The sequence below is a fragment of the Oryza brachyantha genome, chromosome 9 (assembly GCF_000231095.2).
Source record: "Oryza brachyantha chromosome 9, ObraRS2, whole genome shotgun sequence".
NCBI classification, from domain to species: domain Eukaryota; kingdom Viridiplantae; phylum Streptophyta; class Magnoliopsida; order Poales; family Poaceae; genus Oryza; species Oryza brachyantha.
The window spans coordinates 12,201,818-12,224,393 of record NC_023171.2 but is presented as its reverse complement, the minus strand read 5'-3'; the positions used below and the strand labels follow the sequence as shown (position 1 = coordinate 12,224,393).

Sequence of the window (22,576 nt, the reverse complement as noted above, 5' to 3'; positions counted from 1 at the left end):
ACTTATAAGAAAAAGACATGGTTATACTTACTCCGTTTCATGCAGTAATTTTGAAAAATAAAATAAAATAGGGTAAAAACGGTCCATCCAGCTCCAGCTCCAGCGCATCCAACCCAATCCCGTTCCATTCCATTTCCGCTTCCTCCTCTCCTCGCCCCACAAATCCCAATTAAATCCGGCCACCGCCGCCGCCGCCGCCGCTCCGGCCATCCCAAGTGGCGTGACCTCCGCCTCCGCCCCCACAAATCCCTCACCTCCGCGGTTCGAAATCCCCACCTCGACAGCCGCTCCCCTCCCTCGTCCAGCCTCACCAATCCGGCGAATTCCCCGTCGGGAGGGGCACCCCGGGCAAATCCTAACCCTAGCGGGAGGGAGGGCTGCGAGATGAAGGCGTCGATCAGGTTCCGGGACGACGACCGGCCGCTGGTGCGCGCCAAGGTGCCCGTCGGCGTCCTCGGGCTGCCGTTCCTCTCCGGCGTCTCGGCCGGCGGCGACGCCAAGGACCTCCGATTCGATTTGTCCACGGCCTTCGCCTCCGGCCCGGCGCTCCGCCTCTCGTACCGCCCCAACGACTCGCTCCAGCCCTTCGCCCTCTCCGTCCGCACCGGCCTCGGCCCGCTCGGATCTCCCGCCCGCGCGCCGTTCGCCATCTCCGCCGAGTTCAACCTCATGTCCTCCAGCCCGCCGGCCTTCTCCCTCCTCTTCAAGCCCCGTATCGGCGACTTCTCGCTCGCCAATTCCGTCGTCTCCCCGCCCGTCGCCGTGCCACCAACTCCGCCCCCGCCGCCGCCGCCGCTCAAGCTGACCGACCTCGCCAACGGCGACGACCACGACGGCCATAAAACGTTCTCGTTCAGCGGGAACGGCTTTGCGGCGAACGTGGCCTCCGCGGGGAAGAGCGGCGGGGGGGTCGGTGCGCTGCTGTCCGGGATGCGCCTCACGACCAGGAGCGTGCTGCCTCTGTGGAGCAAGGCGAGCCTGCGGTTCCAGTGGGGGCTGCGCGTGCCGCCGGAGCTGAAGGCCGCCCTCGCGGACGATGGGTACGGGCGCAAGGCCGGTAACCTGGCCGTCAGCAAGCTGCCGCTGCTGGTCATGAACAAGATCACCATTGAGCACACGCCGCGGGCTCCTCGACATAGCGACGCCGACAAGAAGGGGAAGAAGGACGCACCGGAATTTCAGACGGAAGGGTTCTCACTGGTCAAGAGGCAGCTCGAGGTGCTCAACGCAGAGAGTATAATGCTGCGGCGTGCCGTGGAAGACCTGCGTGCCGAGATCGGTGGCGGTAGAGCCACCTCAATGCCCGGTAAAGGCGATGCCCGAAGGTCACCGGCGTCACTGCCAACACCACAACAGCCATTCCCAGCGAAGCCAGATCGCCATGGGAACAGCAGCAAGGAGCTTGTGGACAGTGGACCGAAGCCGGTGTCGGATGAGGCAAGCGAGGAGCTGAAGAAGGCACTTGAGGCACGCCGGAAGTGAAGAAGCGTCAGGGCTTGCTGACATTGCAACCCCTGCAGGACTGCAAAACTTGACATGGCTGCTGGGTTACAATTTTTGCGCTGAATAATATACTTTTGGTAGGTGCAGTTTGCTTCCTCAGGGAGGCAAAATGGAATTCTCATTAAGGTGATGTAATAATCTCGCCTTATTTTCCAAGCCGTTGCTTTGTGCTAGACCTGCTACGGAGTAGTAGTATTTATCCCCAATTATCTCCAATTCGACGTGTATAAACTCGCTGCTTTTGTTACAGTAGAAGTTTCAGCTCTATTGAGATGTATGAAACGCTTTAGTTTTCAAGATTATCTTCATTTCAGTTTCCATGCTTTGGATAATCATCCATGTGCTGTCGTACCTTTGTTCAAAGTTGCTAAATCAAAATTTTAAGGTAAATAGCCTTCTCAATTTTTGCGTTGAGTTTGTATGAAATAATGGTCTGTTCCTTCAAATATGTGGACAAAGATCTGTATCCAGGTTTTGCAATTTGTAACCTCACGCTCAAGCAATCCAACACAGCCGATCAAGTTGGGGCAGTCAAACAATTCACTCGTACTACCAATCCAGCATAGCCGATAATCCGGGGAAAATAATTCAGATTCCCACGTGTCAGCTCACGAGCTAATGATCCGATCTTGCTGAATTCTTGCCATGTTTACGATGGCGCACCTTCAAGATCAAGTTTTCCATTGCGTCGGCATAGCCGCGATTTTTCTTAGATCGGCCGTACGTTAGGCCCCGCATGATAAGAAACACAGAGAAATGTTTCTTGGAGGAGTTTAATCCTATCCTTTTTATTTAAAATCTTCAACAATCCCATGAAAATTTTAGAGGGAGAATAAGCATGAGATTCCTTTGTTTCCAATTTCTGCAGAAATCCAACAGACACAATATTCTTTTTTTTATTTACATATTTTCGCAATCGTACGTTTCTGAAAGGGCCTTACCGTGAAAATCAAACCTGTGTGGGTTTATATTTGAAGCAAGAAATTTCCCCCATTGAGAAATTTCGAATGGTATGTTTGTGACGCTTGCATCTCAACAGTAGTAGTAGCAAGAGAGCAATCAGGGGCAATATGGGAATCGTACAATAATCAAAAAGAAAGGCCGAGGTGGGCCCCAGTTTGAAAACAGCCCCGCTTGTCTTCCCGCAAAACCCCCTGAGAAACGCGAAAATTTTGTCTCTCGGTGCGACGGCCGCCGCGCGCTCGAGCTCCATTTCTATCTATCCGTGTGATAAAAATCGAGCGAGGCGTGAGACGGGGAGAGCGGAGCAGGACAGGAAGCAGAAGCAGCAGCAGCAGCCGGAGCGGAGCAGGACGAGGGGAGCTGAGAGATGGCGGACGGATCGGACGGTACCGACGTGTCGCCGTCGCCGGCGGCGGCGGAGGCGGCGGCGTTGGGGGGAGGTGAGATCTGGGGGACGTTGGAGGAGCTGCTGCTGGCCTGCGCCGTGAGCAGGCACGGCACGGGGAGCTGGGACTCCGTGGCCATGGAGGTGCAGACGCGGAGCCCCCTCGCCGCGCGCCCGGGCCTCACGCCCACCAGCTGCCGCCTCCGGTTCCGGCAGCTCCACCGCCGGTTCTCCGTCGCCGGCGACGGCGGCGCCGCGGCGGCGGCGGCGGGGGAAGAGGAGGAGGAGGAGGATGAAGAGGCGGACGGCCCCGACGCCTCCGCCGCCGACGGGTGGATGGACGAGTTGCGCCGCCTCCGCGTCGCCGAGCTCCGCCGCGAGGTCGAACGATGCGATCTCTCCATCGGGTAAACACCCTAAAAAATATCCAAATTAAACTTAAATTTGTTTTCCACCTTTTTGAAAACGATTTAACCGCGCGTTTCATGAGCCGCTTGATGCAAATCTCTCGGTCTCCAAATTTTAAATTATTAAATACGTAGTAAAAAACTATTTTATTCTCCTCTCTTCTCAGGACGTTGCAGACGAAAGTGAAACGGCTGAGGGAGGACAGGGAGCGGAGCATCCACGGCGGCGGCGGCGGCGGCGGCGACGGCGAGGCGAAGCAGGAGGCGGCGAACGGCGACGAGCTCCTCTCCAGCGAGGAGCCCGGCCGGTCGTGCAGGGAGTCCAACTCCACAGATCTGAAACCCCCCACGCGCGCCGGGGACCACAGCGTCAAGGAGGAGGAGCACGAGGCCGCCGCGGGAGCGAAGCAGCAGGCCTCCGGCGAGTCGGTGGCCGCGTCGAAGGAGAGCAGCGACCTGCGGAGCTCGGCCAGCCTCTGCCGCCGCCGCCACCGCCGCTGCAAGCCCGGCGGCACCGACGAGGACGCCGACGGCGAGGAGGCCTCCGCGCCGCCGCCGCTCGCTCGCTCGTCGTCGCAGCTGCTCGCCGGGCTGCTCGACACGTTCGCGTCCAGGTTCGCGTCGCTGCTCGAGCGGCTGCACGAATGCCAGGTAAAAAAAAAGCAATTTAACCGTTAATTTTTTTTACTCCTACCGTTTCTTTTTTTCTTTTACCTGCCAGCCAGGCTGTGATTGATCAGCAGCAGCAGCAGCAGGTCAAAAGTTAGGGGGAGGGGTAAACCGGGAATTTCCTAGCCGTGTGTCAGAATGTGGGTCCCACCCCGTAATTAACGGGTCCTCTAGATAGGGATTGGATGCGATGGATTAGTGCTGGCAGTGCACGCATGTGGCGTGATGGCGTGATTAGGAGCAGCACTAATCCGAATTACGTGTGCCAACAAATTGCTTATGAATTCGGTTTGGTTTGTTGTGGTTGTTGGTAGGCGAAGTTCATGTGCACCTCACATATTTTTTTTGTTTGTTTGCTGTTTAAACAAAAAAAAGTGAAAATTTCAAATCGAACTAGAGAAAATTAGAAGTGAATTAGTATACGGCGATTTGGAAAATTTCGACTTTTTTCGCTCGGTTTTTGGTTGAGCGATTCCGCGCGGTTGGTTGGGTGCAGCGTAGCAATCAGTTGTGCGGGTGGGGTGCCTTCCAGCCAGATGCCCCCACAGATTTTTTTTCTAATTTTCTTTTCCTTTTATTTTATTTTCTTTTATTCGTTTTATTTTTCGTTTTTTTTTACGGGCAAGTTAATCCACTTGCAGGAGAGCGACGCGTACCGCGGCGCGATCAGGCGCCACGTGGACATCGAGATGGTGCGGCGGAGGCTGGACGCGGCGGCGGCTGGCGAGGGTGGCGGCTGCCGGTACTACCCCGCCGCCGAGCTCTACCGCGACCTGCTGCTGCTGTGCACCAACGCGCTCGTCTTCTTCCCACGCGCCGGGCCGGAGCACGGCGCCGCCGGGGAGGCCCGCGCGCTCGTGTTCGCCTCGCTCAGCCTCCGCGAGCCGAAGCAGGAGCCTGGCGCCGCCGTGGCGGCGGCGGCGGCGGCTGGTTCTCCGCCGGCGGAGGATGCGCGGAGGGTTGAGGGCGCAGGCGCAGGCGCCGGTGCTGATATCGTCGGGTCGTTGATAGAGAAGGGAGGGAAGCCGCTGATCGTTTGCCGGAAGCGGAGCTCCATCGCGAAGGCGGCCGCGGCGGCGAGGAAGGAGGATACCGCGGCGAAGGCTGAGGTCGCGGAGGAAGGGGAGGGCAGCGACGACGGCGAGAAGAAGGTCTCCGTGGCGGCGGCGACGGACAAAGCGTGGGGCTTGAGGACGAAGAAGGGCCGGGGCCCAGGCAAGAACTCCGGCGGCGGCGCGAGCCGCAAGCTGGCCAAGCTCTCGGAAGCGACAGAGGCGGCGAGCGAAGGAGGCAAGAAAGCCGACAAGAAGAGCGCCGACGCGGCCGCAGGGGGGCCGGCCAAGAAGCGGAACGCCGTGGACTTCCTCAAACGGCTAAACCAGGGCTCCTCGCCGTCAAATAAGAAGAAGAAGGGCTCGCCGATGGGGACGCGGAAGCGTGCGACGACGGTGGTGGCGGCGGCGACGCCGGAGCAGCCGCAGAAGACGAGGAAAGGGCCCGGCCGGAAGGAGGCCGGCCGCGGTGGCCCCAAGAAGGGCGCCACCAAGACGGCCACGCCAAAGAGAAGCGTCGGGCGGCCACCGTCGAAACGAGGTGCCGCCGCTCCAACGACGCCGCCGCCGTCGAAGAGGGCCAAGGTGAACCGGTCGGAGAAGACGTCGACGGCGAAACGGGGAGGAAGGAGGTAGAAAATTTGCCAATTTGGGCAGTGTAGCGTTGTAGCTAGAACAGATATTAGTGTAACCTGTAGCAGCTAGCAGGTGATAATAGTTCAGCTATGAGTGGACTAACAAGATCGTTTGTGTTTGTATTGCGTCTGCAGCATTTGGAGGATTTAGTGGACTAACAAGATCGATTGTGTTTGTAGCAACACCATTAAACACTTGCCAAGTTGCTGTCTGATCAATCATTCACAGTCAGCAGGGGCCTCACCTCGTCTGGTTATTTTTAAACTTGATTTAGGATTCAAAGGGAGGAGGCATACCAGATCCCTTGGCTATAATAGCAAATGCAAAGATCAAGGATAGCAAATTGAATACATTAGTACTTTCTCGTCATAAGACTTTCTAATTTTAACTAGATTTATTTATATATCGATATGTCTAGATTTATTAGCATACTTATAAATAGACAATGTCAAAAAGTCTTATAATATGAAACGGAGGAAATATTTGATAGAAAATGATAGTTTTTTCCTCCACGGTATTAAGCTACGAAATAATATTGCCGAGATAGAGGGATTTTATCACATTTCATAAATCATAGGTCATGTAAATTTAAGAGAACTGCAACATTATTGACTAAACTATCAAAGAAGTACAATGTTAGCGAGCATTTTCAAATTATCACAAAGATAGAACTTTATTAACAACCCGATGTTAATAACATGATGGCTGACATGTCATACCAATAGTATTTTCTTGTAATTGGGTGGTACACCTTTCAGACGATTTACATCAACAAACCATATACCTTTGTAGCTTATTACTTTTTTAAATTTAAAATTATTTAGGGTATCAAAAAAGTATTACTAGTTTTTATAGCAGTGAAAACACGTGGGAAGGGCCTAAATGGTAAAATATTTTTTGAATCATGGTTTTCAGTGCTACGGTACTAGTAATACTATTTGACAACATAAATAGTTTTTTCATATATATGTTTCAAACGAGCTCAAATAAAGATAAGCTCTACATCAGAGTTACAGATCTTAACAAGATGTACAAATACCATAAATAACTTTAAATGAAAAGTGATCAATTAAAATGTTATAGATCTTATCGAGATCTACCACTTTGGAAACATAGTTTATCTCCAACGGAGGTCGTTTGTAATGTAGATATAAGATTTTATAAAAATGTATTTAAGATTTCGTAATGAATATTTGGTCCTCCAAATGATTTAAGATAAAAATGTTATCAATTATAAACTTGTAAATCTAATCGAGTCCTATAAGTTTGATATAGAATTTGACCCAATCAAATTTCATATGACATGTTTATAAAATTTATAAAGCAATATGTACCAAAATGTATAGGATATTTTACGTTTAGATCCTTCATGCCCTAGGAGGCCATTAAGGGGTCTAAATACAATTTTTCTCACGTTAGGGGCATATTTATGCAATTGTTAGAAACAAAAATATCTCTTTGTACTTTTTTATACTAAAAATTGTTAGAAACAGAAATCTCTCTTTGTATTTTTTTTATATTAAAAAGTTTCCGTTTCAGCAGGAGAAGGAAAAAAATAAAAAAGTGCGGTGAGCGTGGATCGAACACGCGACCTTCAGATCTTCAGTCTGACGCTCTCCCAACTGAGCTATCCCCGCATTCATGTCCATGTGTACCCAGCACAATAAACATCAACTGAGCTATCTCCGCATTGATCAAAACACTTGCTGGGACACAATCAAGTTCGTTCGATACACTTGTTTGTGGCTACGCACTAAACGTGCAAAACACACAGTTCTATACACTTCTGGCTCCGCGTCAGACATTACATGATAGACAGCTTCGAGAGTACAGCAGATGGTGACAAAGGGTTTAACAGTTTTCAGTTCTATAAGCTGACTTAGGTTAACAATCATTTCTAGATGATTAGAATTCCTCCTAGTCTGTTAGAGGGCAAATACAGCCACCATTATCATTGACAGAAAAGGCGTGCTGAGCCTTATGACCTGAACTTTTCGCAGCCTAAGAAGCCCTTCTCAGGGACATGTTCAGTACAGCGACTTTTGGCATGCCAGTGTCCCATGCATGGTTTCTTTTGACCGGTGATCAACACAGGCGCTTCCCAAACACAATCTTCAAAATCCAGCACACCTTGACAGTAACAACTAAGAAGCAACGCCGTTCCTAACCATGTGATCACCCGCAGAAACCATTTGGGCCCCGATGGGCATGTCTTCTGTTATATACAAGGGCTCATTAGAATAAAAGATGAACTAATGTAAATATGTGACTGTAACACATTAAGTATCTGACAAGGATTACATGATTGGGTGGCCAATACTACAGACTGGCAATTTTTTCAACCAAAACATACCAGGTCACACCCAAAGTTTCACAAAGTAAGGGCAGAATTCCAAGTTTTAAGTTGCCCGCTTTCTGATGATTGGGTAGTGTATCAAAAAACCAAATACACTCATTTAGATAATATTCACCACCCTTCAAAGAAATTTAACAGTGCAATAAAGCAGTTGAATTGGCCAGTAACTTACCATTATCACTATCTGATGCATCGTCATCAAGTCTCGCTATAGCATCGAGTAATGACTGCTCCTGGTCCTACAAGGGCAAACCATTTGACCTCACAACTCTCGAGCGAAGGATATAAGGAGCTTTTCTCCATCATACATAATTTTCTATAGAAAATTGCATAACAACAGACAAGCCAACTTACTTGCAAAAGTTTCCTGGCCTTTTCAATCTCACCCATATTCGGGTTGGACAATACCCTCTCTACCTGTGTTGGGGACATACAATTGTGAGCTATAAAAGAATACTATCCAAGTGTGATATCTGATATCTTGAGTTAAAATACCTCTAGGACAACACTTGCAGTGTTAGGGACATCAAGGTGACCAATATTCCTGTTAATGCCATTTTGGGGAGGAGCGTAATCCTTCGTAGGCTCATTTCGAGAAAACCTTCCTCCCCTACCCACCATTGGCACTGTACCATTGCCTGGGTGCCTCCTCATCCCAGGATGAGGACCCCAACCATCTCGATTTGAGATGCCTTGATCATCAAGGTCCCATATTATATCTTCAGGTGGCAACTGAGAAATGATTTATCATCTTCTTTTGATTAAATGTTAAACAGTGGCAATTAGCCAGGATAATTCAACATTTTCCATGTTCTAGCTAAAAGCATGTAAAACTTAATTTTCTAACAGATAAGACATGCTATTCAACAAATTCTCTAAAAGATAAGGCATGCTATTCAACAAATTCTCTAACAGTTAAGACATGCTATTCAATTATTTCCATACTATATGGATAATACTACAGTTCAATTTCAGAAAAAAAAGTTTGTTTGACTTCTAAAACTGCCCCACCCCCACAAAACCATTAAAATACCTTGTTTTTCGTTAGAACACATTTCAAATTGCAAAACAGTGTGTTTTATACGAAAACTTTCTATATAGAAGTTGCTCTAAAAAAAATCAATAAATCCATTTTCAAGTTTTTAATAATTTAAAATCCCTTTGTATTTTAATAGAGGACGCTGTTGACTTTTTATTACGCATTGATCGTTCGTCTTATTCAAAAAAATTATGCAAATATGCAAAAATGTAAGTTATACTTAAAATATTTTAGTTATAAATCCAGTTACAACAAAATAAATCATAATTATATATTTTTTTAATAAGACGAACAGTCAAACATGTAACAAAAAATCAACAGCGGCATCTATTAAAATACGGAGGGAGTACTTAATTGAATATGCGCTACTGACATTTCTTCTTTTGCGTGCCAAAGAAAAGCTTCAGCCAATAACTGAATCAGACGCAGCCTTAAAACAAACCATCTAACAATCTCCTCAGGGTGGTTCTAATGGTGGCTTTGTCACCAAGGCGAATAATGTGGCTTATCACATGGAAATGACTCCGTGAATGAAACATATACAAACTACTTACAAAATGGGTGCCAGTTGCTAGAAAAAAAATCTTTTACATCCAGTTACAACCATGGCTACCCAGCCACTAGCTATGCTGCTCAAGTCCAAAGTCACTTTTGGCTTTAACTCTCCCAAATCTTATATACTCCCTCCATTTCATAATGTAAGATGTTTAACTTTTTTTGCAATGTTTGATCATTTGTCTTATTTAAAAAATTATGAAAATATCATTTATTTTGCTTGTGACTTACTTTATTATCAAAAGAACTTTAAGCACGACTTGTTATTTTTTATATTTGTACTAAACTTTTGAATAAAACGAATGGTCAAATGTTACAACCAAAAAAGTTAAACATCTTACATTATGAAACGGAAGTAGTAGCTTCTGGTCAACTTCCATGACCATCAATAGAGATACAAAGGAAGTTTATCTGATGTAATTTCTAGATCATTTGTCAAATAATTGCCACAGCATCAGCCACAACGGTAGGATCATATTCCAAATTGCTTCAGGGGAGTTACTTAGATGGTTTCAGTATTTTTGGAAGGCCATCTAAATGGTTATGCCCCAATAGAGAATACATAACTACTATCAACATATTTGCAACAAAAAATCTGCAGCAGCAGAAAATCATTTCCTGTTTAATTTCGATGTTATTATGTTATTGGGCATGCGAGCAGACTCACTAGATTGTCATTGCAAAAATCAAATGTACCACAAAATAGGAATATTCCATAGCCATAAATCAAGAAATAAGAGCTTAACTATATTAAAGTAAAAAATCCATTTACAGATAGAACAAACACAAAGGTAGAAAATACTGCTTACATCACTAAGTCTGATTGACTCCCAAGTCTGGGCTACTGTGCCCATGTCATAGACGAGAGCATGTTTACCCTGAAAAGTACAAGGAGTGTCTGTAAGTTTACTTGATAGAAGTGCAAATCCACAGCAAGTAGCAAATGATACCGAAATTAAACAACTAACCGTAACAGGATTATAATCGGTTATAGTAGCCTCATAGAAGTTGTTGTCATCTGGCCATCTTGTATAAATTTTTCGGTTGATCAGTGAAGTTGGATCAGCAGATGGCAGTGCGAGTGGTGTAGTCTGTAATGCACAACAAAGAAACTCATGATATAACTACTATGGAATGAAACAAACATGACTTATGGTATCCAAAACACACCGTCCTAGTCTTCTTGCCCTTTGTTCCTGACAATGGTCCCCACTTTACAGATGAAGGAACTGAGGGAGAAGGCATCGCAGGGGTCTGGAGGCCTGCAGAATGTGAAGGAATTGAAAGGGGTGTCCTTTGCCTCTTTGCAGCTGGCCCAGGTTCTGTATCATGAAGAACTCTGCTGCCACGATGCTGTGCACTCAGGGATCCACCTCCCTGTCTCAACTCTCTGCAAAATATTACAAAGAATATAAGATTATCAACAAACACGATGATTAGCTAAACATGTGCATGAACAAAAACTAAAGATGTATGTGAAGACCTCATTCTACGGATGGACATGTCTTCATTAACCTTGTTTAATAGCTCTCTGTGTTCCTCATCAGAGACTCTCAATTCTTTCCTGAGTTCGGTGATCAAACTTTCTTTTTCCTGCACATAAGGATATTTATTTTTATTCTCAGCGCAAAAGGAAATGGGCACAGAATGGCTACTGAAACTGTTATCACGAGATTCTTTTTCATATATACATACCCAGGATATTGCATCAGATTGCACTTTAAACGCTCTCAGAACACCAGTGTACGCATCCTGTTCAACCCGATGTATTTCACTCTCCAAATCACTATGCGGTCTGATGTAAGAAAACGGCATAACAGATGACCTGCCATTCGCACTAAAAGATCGCCCTCTTAATCCTCTATTTTGTGTTGGAGGGAGATCATCATCAGTCCCTGACAACAAAGGTGGGAGATCAACACCATATAAATTTTGATAGAATGAACATACAACAAGTCACCATGCCATGAAATTCACTGGCATATGAGAAAACAACGATGTAAATAATTTGTGGACTACATGATTCAATAACTTCCCACAACAATTTGGACTTGCAATTTGGCAAGATTAGCCAAAAGCCTCTGCACAGAGCGCTTGGCAACAGGATATTTCTTTATTTGGTCAGGAATGTGAAAAAAAGTGGTTTTCTTAACATTGCACACAATATATAAAAAAGATACAAATCGGCCAATCTTTATTAGAACACAACAAGCAGCTCGACCTACTGACTTAGTAGCAACTATCACCAACCTCGATTACAAATTCATATTAACGTACAAAACATATTTTTTCCCTGACAATACCTACGCACCTAATCAACCAATATTACCGATTATCGAACCAATGATTTTGAGAACAAATATTATCCAAGCGTTGCAGCGGGGCAGAACACGACCAATCTGACGGGGGGAAAGTAACAACACAAACTACAAATCCTGGAGCGGGGCGGGGCTTAACCGCCCGCCCAACCCTACCAGCCCCAAAACCCGTCTAATTCACCGCAACTCACCACTCGTATCGTAGGGATTGTACCCCATGGCCTTCATGGACCCGCCGGGAACGCGCGGACGGGGGGGAAACCCTAGAAAACCCAGGCGCGCCGCGATTCGTCCGGGATCCGGGGCACCCGCAGCACGGCCGCGCTCGAATCCGGAGATGTAGCCGCCGGATCTAGCACCGCCTCGACCGATTTCGGGAGGTTTAGGGCTTGGAATCGGGTGGGGATTCGGCGGGCGAAGGGAATCGCTCGGGGTCGGGGGAGAGGAGGAGCGGAGGAGAAGACGACTTAGGTTTAGCCACGCGCTGGTCGGCTCGGCTCGAGCCGGACCAGCTCGGCTCCCGCGTCGGCTCGAGCCTTCGGAGAAGGGAGGGAGGTAGGCTCGCTGCTGGCTGAGCCGGTCTCTTTTTATGGGCCTCGTCGTGGGCCGGCTCGTGGCTGCGTCGGCCCGGAAAAGGAATCTGAGGCGTTGGGTTCGGAAAAATTCCCCTTTTTTAATCAATCCTCTTCTCTGATTCTTCCTGTTCTTGTTTGTACTGCTTGTTATCTGAATCTGAATCCAGTTGATGCCTGGATGGTACTAACTGACTAACTAACATCTCAGGTTTCTGTACCTTGAGGCACGTGTTCGGACTTCTGACAGTTTTGGGGAATCTTGGAGCGGTTTTAGTGCATATGGCATGCATATTGAAAGATAGGGTGAATTGAAAGCAGCATAACATAACATGTAGCATCTTTTTATGTCATGTTTTACACAACTTAAAGTATGTGAGTTAAATTTTAAGTGCTTTAAAATTTTATATTTCATCAAAATTTACGGTCTTCTCAAGAATGCAACGGTGGAGGTAGTTTTCCACCTATCAACTCTGCTATATTATTTTTACCAACTACTTCTTCATATGCTTTAAGATTACTCCTTGTGGCCCAAAAATATAATTGTTTTTAGAGTTAAGCACGAGGATTAAGAAAGTAGATACGAATGATTAGACAAATATTGAGGTTGGTTGAGAAGACAATATAAGTGGAAAAATTAAATGGAACATGATACAAATAACTTTATTTTGGGACACGGATAATACAAAATAGTCATGCGTATTGGCTATATCTTATCTCATCCATGGGATACAAGTTTATTACACAAAAACATTACACATCTATGAGGTCGAATTGTTCTTAAAATCCTCACAAATATTTTTTTTCCAAACAATACTAAGATGCATATAATTCATATTTAGCAAAGGACGGGTATTTATCTTGTAAAACACATAATGATTCATCCATATGTTACTAATGGAATCACGAATCCAAATTCATGAATTTGTGAAGCTAATAATATTTAGCCTTGATAAATCTTGGATCCATCTTTTAAAAAAAAATCTTGCATTCAGATTGTACCAAACAAGACCTTATAATGAAGTGAAGAAACGAGATTTTGATGCAGAAGCTAGCACACGAACTTCATGGCCACTCCACTTTGCACAACGGCAAGATCGAACTATAAATATGTAAGGTGGTAGAGTTTCAGTGCAGATCACAGTAGCTTGCATTGTTGCCAGAGTGCCAGTTCGTCCCAGGAGAAGCCAAGAAAATGTCCAATGATGCAGCAGCAGCCTCGTCGTGGATTCCTCTGCTCTGCCTCGTCTTCGCCCGCTCGAGCTCGGCGATGGAGTGCAACGGCGGCGACCGCGCCGCTCTGCTCAGGGTGAAGGCGCAGCTCGGCGACCCCGTCAGGCTCTCGTCGTGGCAGCCGTCGTCCGCCAACTGCTGCGCCTGGGAGCCGGCCGTCTTCTGCTCCGAGTCCGGCCGCGTCACCGGGCTGGCGCTCTTCTCCCTCGACGACGTCTCCGCCCCCGTGCCGCCGGCGCTCGGCGAGCTGACGGAGCTCGCGATCCTCCAGGTCGAGTCGGTTCGCGGCATGTCGGGCCCCATCCCCCCCTCCTTCGCCAACCTCTCCCGCCTCGAGGACCTCGACATCACCGGCACCTCCATCTCCGGCCCGGTGCCGGCGGCGTACCTCGCCGGCGCCACCAAGCTCCGAACGCTCGTCATCGCGGACAGCAAGCTCGCCGGGCCCATCCCCCCGTCCCTCGCGGGCCTCCCCAACCTCAGGTACGTCGACCTCAGCGGCAACATGCTCACCGGCGCCATCCCGCCGGGGCTGCTGCACGGCAGCTACACGTTCTTGATCCTGTCCCACAACCAGCTCACCGGCGAGATACCGGGCTGCTACGGCGCCGGCGGCGCGCACACCGTCGACCTCTCCCACAACCGGCTCACCGGCGACCCGTCGTCGTCCCTGTTCGGGATCACGCGGCCGGCCACCAAGATCGACCTGTCGTGGAACGAGCTCGCGTTCGACATGACCGGGGTGAGGTTCCCCCACCACCTCAGGTTCCTGGACCTCAGCCACAACCGGATCACCGGGAGGGTGGCAAAGTCGCTCATGGACATCAAGCTGGAGCACTTCAACGTCAGCGACAACGAGCTCTGCGGCGAGATACCGGCGGGGAGGTCCATGTCGTCGCACGGGGCGGAGTGCTACGCTCGCAACAAGTGCCTGTGCGGCACTCCTCTGCCTCCCTGCCACGGTGGCCTCTAGAGATAATTAAGAGTATTTTAGCTCACTTCACAACTTCACAGTGTCGCCGCCATTTGTCCATGGCTGCTGTTACCGATAAATTTGATGTTTTCTTTGTTGCTAAATTATTTACGTTGACACTTATAGGTATGATATATGGGACTATATGAGTCAATGACAGTATATCAGTAAAATAATTAAACCTTAACTTTTAAACATTAATTTGTAGAGTGTCATGAAGAATCAAATCACTCGTCGAACATCAAAAGTGTTTTTATTTCTTTTCTACGGTCTTGCTACTTTTGCAACGATCGATTAGGCTGGAAGCCCAACAGGGGAGGCCCTATCAGTTTTTATCACTTGGGCAGTTTGGGAACATGGGATTGGGCCTAGCCACAGCCTATAGATAAGAGAGGCCCCTTTGCGTATGTGCTTTTTCCTTTTTTAAAGCCCATGAATTTGTCGGTTATTCACTTTCGGACCATGAGCGTATACATCATGTTTTTATGGAGGCATCGGACTCCATTAAAGTTAAAATAAGTATAAATAACATTTTTTGTGCGTTAAAACTTTATGTATAGAAATATTTGTGTTGAAACTTTTATACATATAAGCATTTGAATTAAAAAAAGATGGGACAAGCCCGTGGAACTCAATCCATCTAGATTTCTACACGTAAACATTTACTATGGAAACAAGTATTCATAAAAGAAAAATAAACATCACCGAGCCCAGGAAAAAGCTGACTGGATTGCACGGTGCGCAAGCGGCGAACATGTGCACTTTGGCCTTTTCGCATATTGGTGGCCAACTGGCCATGAATCCATGATTGTGTATGGAAAGCACATCAATTTTTTAAATTGCAGAGATCAGTAGTATAGTGTAAATGTCGTGTCAGAAAACTGTTCTTTTACATCAATCACATGGCGCTTATTTAAAAATTGACGTTTGCTCCAGAAACACACAAATTTGCCCAATTAGGACTTGTTTAGTTCCCAAAATTTTTTTCCAAAAGTATCGTATCGAATTTTTAGACATCTAAATAAAGCATTAAACATAGATGAACCAAAAAAACTAATTGCACAGTTATGAAAGAAAACTTGAGACGAATCTTTTGAGCCTAATTAGTCCATGATTAGCCATAAGTGTTACAGTAACCAACATGTGCTAATGACGGATTAATTAGACTCAAAAGATTCGTCTCGCGATTTCTAGGCTAGCCGTGAAATTCGTTTTTTCATTTGTATCCGAAAACCCCTTCTAATATCCGGTCAAATATTTGATGTGATATTTCTCCTAAAAATTTTCTCAATCTAAACACCACCTTAATCAGAGTAATACCAAAACATTTTAAAAGCTGATGTAGACATGTAGTGTAAATGTATTATCCTAAAATTATCCAGAGACTTACACAAATGGAAAAAATCCACTAGAGATCTCTAAATTTAAAGCTGAGTTTATTTTTTATCCTTAACCGTAATACTAAAAATGTGTGTACCAGAACCTGTTTAAAAAAGTCCCTCGGCAGTATTGACCAATTTTTTGACCGGTTTTGCTGACATGTCGTCTGGTGGGTCCCATATGTCCGATTTTTTATATTCTTTCCCTTCCTCTCCTCTCTTCTTCCTAACTTCCTCCTCTAGAGCGCGCCGGTGGGGGCGATGGCGGTCAGGCTGGCGGTGACGGAGGGCAGCAGCTGGCGCAAGAGGGTGGCAACTGGTGCGAGCGTCGGTCACGCGGCGATGGTGGGCAGCGGCCGGCGCGGGAGGGCGAAGGCGGTGCCGACCAGGCTGGCGGCGCGGGAGGGCGGCGGCGGTGGCTTGCGGCGCCGACACGGACCGCTGGCAGCAGCGGTGGCGGTCGAGGCGGATGTGCTCACCTACGTGCGCGCCGAGGTGGCTGCCCTCTAGTCCTCGGAGTCCGGCGAGCTCTTGTCATTGGTGAGGTTGCATAGGTGCTTGGTAAGGGTGCTGGCCTTAGGCTATGAGCGACGAAAGAAAAGAGAGAGGAGAGACGAAAGAAAAGAGAGAAGAGAGGAAGGTAGAGAAAGATAGAAAAAAAATAACCTGACATGTGGAACCCACTGGACGCCACGTCATTAAAACCGGTCAAAAATAGGTCAATACTGTCGAGGGGCCTTGTTTAAACGGATTCTGAGTTTATGGTACACGTTTCTATTGTTCTGGTTAAAAGACGAAAAATAAACTCTTTCAGCATCTCTGGACTTTTTCCTACATAACTTGATCGATGCAGTTTGACAATGGGCCTTGCACGGTGCCTCCCCTGAAAGTCCAATAAGATCCAGCTTCTACAATGGGCTTCATCGCAACTACGGCTCCTGTCCTTCGTTCACTTCACCCACTGGGACTGACCACGTCTGCCACCCAAACCAAACGAGAGAGCTGCGCGCTCTGCCGTGTTTGTTTTTTTTTTTTTTACCCCCTCGTTGCCGGCCACCGTCGTGCCGACCAAACTGACAGATCATTGGAGCCCTCCGCCTCCGCGCTCCTCGACTGTTCGAACACGGGCGCGGCCACGCGCTGCCGCAGCGGCAGCCGGGTAGCCACCCACCAGGCGGCCGGCCGGCCGGCCCAGTTGGAGTACGGAGTGCTACTTATGATGGTTTGGTTTGAAACCGGCGAAAGCGATCGATCGTTCGGTGACCGCGCGGCCTGCCGCTGGCAGGGTTTACTTCTGGTATCATAAGTCTAAATATAACCATGATTAATAGCGATAATTATATCATGGTTTTGTGGTCAAAACGTTTGGTAGGGAGTGATTACTATTGTGGTTTCGATGGATGTGATTATTATTGTGGTTTTCATGGAAACGATAACTGTGATATTTGAAACAATAACTGTGGTGATTTTCACGATAGTGATGATAATAGTTTTGTGTGAAAACCGTACTATATATCACCATTATCACGATATATTATCATAACTTTTTTTTTAAAGAATGCTTTCAATCTTTTTTAAAGGGTCCGTCTAGCAGTTAGTCAACTGAAAAAATAATCAGGTTGTCAGTCGATTCCCTTGTGACCGTACGATCTGAATCAAGCCTGGGGACTGCGGACTCGTTCTCTCTCCAACGTACTAATCTTGTGTCGATCGGACGGCTAGGACTATCGACTGACGAGCCGTGGAATTTTCAGTCTGCGGAATAGGAAAGGCGTTCTTGAAAAAAAAAATGAATTATCACGGTATTTACCAAACCAACTGCGATTATTGCGATTATTGCGGCTAGCCCCTTCTCTCGCTCGCCCGCCGCCTGGCTGGCACCGGCACCGCACGACACGAGCGCGCCTCCAGGCGTTGGCACGAGGCTGTCGGCCGGCATGCGCCACCACCAGCGGCGGCAGACAACGCACCACCGTACGTACCACCCCCTCCACCACCGCTGCTGCTGCCGCTCCCGCTCCCGCTCCCGTGCCTTCGACTCCTCGATATCTCCCTCGCCGGCCGGCCAGTCGGACACCACCACCACCACCACCATCACCAGCAGCCGCAGCTAGGCGTGCATGCCTGCCTGACTTCCTGCCAGAGTGCCAGTACGTACTACTGCCACACACGAGCTGCCATGCACTGTGCCACCACAGCGTCTTGCATTTGGCATGTCACGGCGGCAGCAGGAGCAGGGGCAGGGGCAGGGGCAGCGGCGCAAATTAATTGAGCGCATCCTGCTTGCTCGGCTGCATATATGGGACGGCATGGGCATGGGCAGCGCAGGCAAGGGCCAAGGAGGAGAGTAGTAGCGGCCGTGGGAGTGAGGAGGAAGCCACCGCCCACCGGCCTCGCGCGCCGCGGCTCGGCGTCTTTCCTTGCGCCGGACGCGACCGTCTCGCACCACCACCCCCACCAGCAGCAGCAGCAGAATGGGCATCATGCAGCAAGCGTTGTTGGTGCGGTGCGCCTTCCATTCCACTCAACCGCGCGCGCCCTCCCTTTTTCTATTCCAAAAGAGGACGTTTTTTTTGACTCGACTCGCATGCGGGAGAGAATCGCGTTTGGTCGGCTGTTGGAGAGAAGTGGTTAAAGTTTTGTTGAGATTTTTCTGCATCTTCCGTGTATGTATTGATCGATATCACTGCACATTTCTACAGCGCATATCATACAGGAAAAAAAATCAATCACCAACAAGTAGCCAAAACAAGTGTAGCCCTTAACAACACAGAATCTGTACGAGCACACACACATCATTACACTGCCGTCTCTTGTGTGGCTGCACAGGGTGGCCCACCCTCTGTGGTATGCATAAACCCGGTTTTGTAGCAGCGCCCGGTATTGCTCAAAACCAACTCTGGAGTTCTGGCTCGCCACCCTCTGAGCAGATGATGATAACTGGGTTCTTACGGCACATGCATTTGGTGGTGTGTACAGGGTTCCCTGTTCTTCCCGCGAAAAACACGGTACCGCGCTCCAACGGATCCTAACCGTAAAAACCGCAACGAATTTGAAAACAAAAAATTTAAATTCAAAACCACGTGGTAAACACGGTTACCGCGATAAGTACTTGCTGAAATAGCGCATGAGAACGGAGGAAACCGTAGTTTCCCGCACGGTTTTTTAGCCGAAACCACGGTTACCGCAAGAAAACCACGGGTGTGATGTCAAATGCAAAAAAAACATTAAAAAATCTTTTAAAAATACATGAAAAATAGGAAAATATTCTGTGACTATATTTGTGTGTTGTGACATATGAAAATAGAACATGTTTAGGAAAAACAAGAAAATTTTCACATGACCTTTTCTATATTCTTGATATTACACCCATCATATTACCCTTCATCAAATAATTCACACCAATAACAAGTAACAACAACTTTATTTTAATTGCTGCGTCACAACTATACCTACTATCAATTATTACTAATGTACACGTATAATTTTTTTTCATACATATTTTTCATATATCCATCATTGTATATTTGTATTTTAACATTACGTACCCTAGTGTCTAGTGTAAATTAATAATGACTTAACAACAAAATCTTATTAACCATCTTCCTATGAAATATTATTTGCAATAGTCTTTTTTTTAATTTTGTTTCTTGAAATTCTCGTTTATGATTTTTAGTTACACCAGAAATATATTTTTTTCATGAATTTCTTTAACAAAACTATACTATATATCAACATATACAACATATATTTTTTTATTAAATTTTCTTAAATTTTTTAAATTCTTCTTAAATTTAAACTCGATTACCGCGGCTTACCGAAGCCGTGACTCCGCAGAGGGCGCGTAACCACGGTAACGGAAACTCTGGCGTGTACCACCCGGGATGGCAGTGTTTACTGTTCCTCCCCGTTTCATCGATCTCACCTTTCACGGAACAAGAAACCAGCAGTGTATCAGTGTACATGTACTGAGCCCAGGGGGCATTTCATAATTATGTTATGTCTGTATCTCGCCCCCATCTTTAGAACTTGCCATTGTACATTTTTGTACTCTTACATCGCAGTAAATTATTAATAGTTTAATAGGGCAACTGGAGCTGTATGAGTTTTTTTTTTCATCCTGGTTGTAACAGTAAAAAACCTGAAACAGATTCCCCCTAAAATAAAGCAAGCAAGCAGAGACGCTTTCACTGTGCTTGCTGTGCCTGAGAGGCCCGTACATTCCTGCACATTGTTACCACGGTTCGTCGTGGGTATATCACCGGCAGCCAAACCAAGCAAGCAAACTCCCATCTCTATCTTTTTTCTATCTCTCTTACTACTGTCTCTCTCCTCTTCCTCTGCAGAAATGGAGTAGCTAGTTCTTCCTGCCACTTCTTGGTTTCTCTCTTTTCTTTGTGCACAAACTCTTGTAGACTTGTATACAATCTCGAGCTCTCAACTCAATCTCACTCGCCGCGCTGTTCTTGTTATCTGAATCCATCCGTATCGTAGAATCACCGGTGCCTCTGTTCTATCTCTTGTTCATGTCCTGGTTGGTGGTTCTTGCCTGACAGCAATCGTAGAAAAGCTCAGCTAGTCTCTGAAAGATCTCTTGCTGCAAACTGAAGCCTCTTTAATCCCGGAGAAGTTGATGTGCTGCCAGATTCTTGCATGATATCATAACAGGTCAGTTCCATGTTTCTGTTCTTGCTCTTGATCGCTGCTTCTGATATTCAATCCATTTGTCCCTTGCTAATACTTAGATCCTCATGCTCTTGACTCTTGAGGTGGTTATGTTTGAGGCTGCTCACATGGTTCTTGCCTCTGTGTTAGATTGTTGCAAACCTCCAATAGTTTTCTATGGCTGGTTATCCTTTTGTATCCATCACACAGATTTCTTTTCCAATTGTAAACTGGGCTCAAATCTTTCACCCAGAAGCCCCAACATGTGGTGCTTGGGTTGTGCCTTTGTTAGCCAGCCATTTTTTCACTTGCAGCTAAAAGTTGCAAGAATCAGTTTTTATCACTTCTCACAAAGCATAGATGCATATCTAGCCAGATTACAGATGTGTAGAGAAAAAGTCCTGATTTTGATTCGTTTCCTCATATTTGCAGTCATCAACTTATCATCACCGCCTCATCCTCTGTTTGGTTTGCCCGTTTCGTCACCCTCCCGTGTCCTGGATGGGAAGGCCTAGAGGTGGCAAAGGCAGGAAATCCATGGAAGCTACGAAAGCCGAGGATGGCAGCAGCGGAGGCGAGGAGGAGGTGATCCCGGCCTACAAGAGGAGGGGAAGGCCACAGAAGCACCATCTCAAGGACGATCACGTCGGCGACGAGGAAGACGACGACGACGGCATCAGCAAGACCGAGGAGGATGACGACGACGGCGCCGACGACAAGATGGACGGCGCCGCCGCAGCGAAAACGACTGCGCCAGCGCCGCCACCTAGCAAGGCGGCGTCGTCGTCCAAGGCGGCCGCAGCGGCTCACAACCCGGGGAGGAAGAGGCGGCGGCAGCTGAAGCGCGGCTCCGACTCCACCGCGGCGGGGCGGCAGGGGAAGGACGAGCCGTCGTCGCGGCAGAACGGATTCCGGCAACACGGCAGCCGGCGGAAGAACTCCACGCCGCGGAGAGCCGCCGAGGCCGGAGTGGAGTGCAAGTGACACAGTGAGATTCTGCCGGTTTCGCTTCGGTTTCTGATCGTGATTACCATTTCTTGCATAGATGAAGCACCCAAAGGAGTTTAGTTGTCCATGGTGACATCTCTCCATTAGCACCAACATGGCTACATGGGCTTGTGAGAGTGTGCTAATGATAAGCTGCCTAATGGCAGTAGGTAGTTGTTATATAGTACTAGTATAGCACCTAGTTTTGTTTAGCCTAAAATGCAGAAGCTAGTCCTAGTGTCTAGATTTTTGACAGTATGAATTAAAAACACTTAATGTTGGATAATACTATATTAAGTGGTAAGTACTGGTGTATCTGTTAATTTTGTGAGGGGACTTTAATAACCCTGAGAAATGTTTTGCCTCCATGTTCGTTGACATGCACCAAAACACACAGGGGCCTTAGTAAATTTGCCACTAGTTTTTTCTAAAATTTGCCACTAGTTTTTTCTAAATGGTAAGTATGTCATTCGAATGATAGTTTGAGTGGTATTTTTATAATTTTCTAGTGGTAATTTTATGCTAATGTTTTAAACCAGTGGCAAATTTACAATCGTCCCAAATAGAAAAAACACAACTGGATGGACATAGACTTTTAGCACAACGGACTCGTTACTTGCACACCATCTAAATAGTTATTAAAAAATATAAAAAATTTTGGCTGATAGATTAATATGAGATATATCACTTTACAACATACAAGTTTAAATTTGAATTTTACGAGTTATAACAAAAATAATTATGAATGTGCATATAGCATTTTTAGTTTAATTTTTTATTACAACTTATAGATGTCAGATTTAAATTTGCATGTTTGTGAAGTGATATAAATCATATTAATCAATCTTGCTAATTTTTTTATTTTTAATAACTATTTAGATAAC

At 46.9% G+C, this 22,576-nt stretch overlaps 5 protein-coding genes and 1 non-coding gene across 7 annotated transcripts; 4 read left to right on the top strand and 2 right to left on the bottom strand.

Annotated features, from left to right (window-relative positions):
• The first annotated feature begins 98 nt into the window (after positions 1–98).
• LOC102707061 lies at positions 99–1,824 on the top strand. Its single transcript, XM_040527471.1, has one exon. It carries the CDS (start codon positions 385–387, stop codon positions 1,480–1,482), a length of 1,098 nt encoding a protein of 365 aa, XP_040383405.1. The 5' UTR covers positions 99–384; the 3' UTR covers positions 1,483–1,824.
• Positions 1,825–2,659: 835 nt separating this feature from the next.
• On the top strand, positions 2,660–5,807 carry LOC102706783. Its single transcript, XM_040527470.1, has 3 exons — positions 2,660–3,258; positions 3,426–3,909; positions 4,569–5,807. The coding sequence occupies exons 1-3, from the start codon at positions 2,834–2,836 to the stop codon at positions 5,613–5,615; spliced, it is 1,956 nt and encodes a 651-aa protein (XP_040383404.1). The 5' UTR covers positions 2,660–2,833; the 3' UTR covers positions 5,616–5,807.
• A 1,372-nt stretch (positions 5,808–7,179) lies between these two features.
• Positions 7,180–7,252, bottom strand: TRNAF-GAA. The gene has a single exon. It is a non-coding gene; the product is annotated as a tRNA-Phe (tRNA).
• A 51-nt stretch (positions 7,253–7,303) lies between these two features.
• LOC102712567 (protein EMSY-LIKE 3-like) lies at positions 7,304–12,345 on the bottom strand. 2 transcript variants are annotated; one of them, XM_015841292.1, is made up of 11 exons: positions 12,075–12,345; positions 11,261–11,460; positions 11,049–11,158; positions 10,736–10,955; positions 10,534–10,656; positions 10,375–10,443; positions 8,467–8,703; positions 8,326–8,388; positions 8,144–8,210; positions 7,969–8,030; positions 7,304–7,830 (listed from the first exon to the last, which is right to left on the bottom strand). In XM_015841292.1, the coding sequence occupies exons 1-10, from the start codon at positions 12,109–12,111 to the stop codon at positions 7,987–7,989; spliced, it is 1,170 nt and encodes a 389-aa protein (XP_015696778.1). In that variant the 5' UTR covers positions 12,112–12,345; the 3' UTR covers positions 7,304–7,830; positions 7,969–7,986. The 2 variants fall into 2 exon arrangements, with proteins under 2 accessions (XP_015696778.1, XP_006660775.1); XM_006660712.2 differs by lacking the exon at positions 7,969–8,030.
• Positions 12,346–13,650: 1,305 nt separating this feature from the next.
• On the top strand, positions 13,651–14,661 carry LOC102706503 (polygalacturonase inhibitor 1-like). The gene has a single exon (XM_006661315.2). The coding sequence runs from the start codon at positions 13,651–13,653 to the stop codon at positions 14,659–14,661; it is 1,011 nt and encodes a 336-aa protein (XP_006661378.2).
• Positions 14,662–20,368: 5,707 nt separating this feature from the next.
• On the top strand, positions 20,369–22,038 carry LOC102712288 (myb-like protein AA). Its single transcript, XM_006660711.3, has 2 exons — positions 20,369–20,708; positions 21,138–22,038. The coding sequence occupies exon 2, from the start codon at positions 21,207–21,209 to the stop codon at positions 21,687–21,689; it is 483 nt and encodes a 160-aa protein (XP_006660774.1). The 5' UTR covers positions 20,369–20,708; positions 21,138–21,206; the 3' UTR covers positions 21,690–22,038.
• The last annotated feature ends 538 nt before the right edge of the window (positions 22,039–22,576 follow it).

Coding starts and splice junctions, on each gene's coding strand:
- LOC102707061 (XM_040527471.1), top strand. CDS start 385: ATGAAGGCGTCGATCAGGTTCCGGGACGACGACCGGCCGCTGGTGCGC.
- LOC102706783 (XM_040527470.1), top strand. CDS start 2,834: ATGGCGGACGGATCGGACGGTACCGACGTGTCGCCGTCGCCGGCGGCG. Junction 3,259..3,425: donor CGATGCGATCTCTCCATCGG/GTAAACACCCTA, acceptor CTCTCTTCTCAG/GACGTTGCAGACGAAAGTGA. Junction 3,910..4,568: donor AGCGGCTGCACGAATGCCAG/GTAAAAAAAAAG, acceptor ATCCACTTGCAG/GAGAGCGACGCGTACCGCGG.
- LOC102712567 (XM_006660712.2), bottom strand. CDS start 12,111: ATGAAGGCCATGGGGTACAATCCCTACGATACGAGTG. Junction 10,657..10,735: donor AGGGCAAGAAGACTAGGACG/GTGTGTTTTGGA, acceptor TGTGCATTACAG/ACTACACCACTCGCACTGCC. Junction 8,211..8,325: donor AGGCCAGGAAACTTTTGCAA/GTAAGTTGGCTT, acceptor TTGCCCTTGTAG/GACCAGGAGCAGTCATTACT.
- LOC102706503 (XM_006661315.2), top strand. CDS start 13,651: ATGTCCAATGATGCAGCAGCAGCCTCGTCGTGGATTCCTCTGCTCTGC.
- LOC102712288 (XM_006660711.3), top strand. CDS start 21,207: ATGGGAAGGCCTAGAGGTGGCAAAGGCAGGAAATCCATGGAAGCTACG.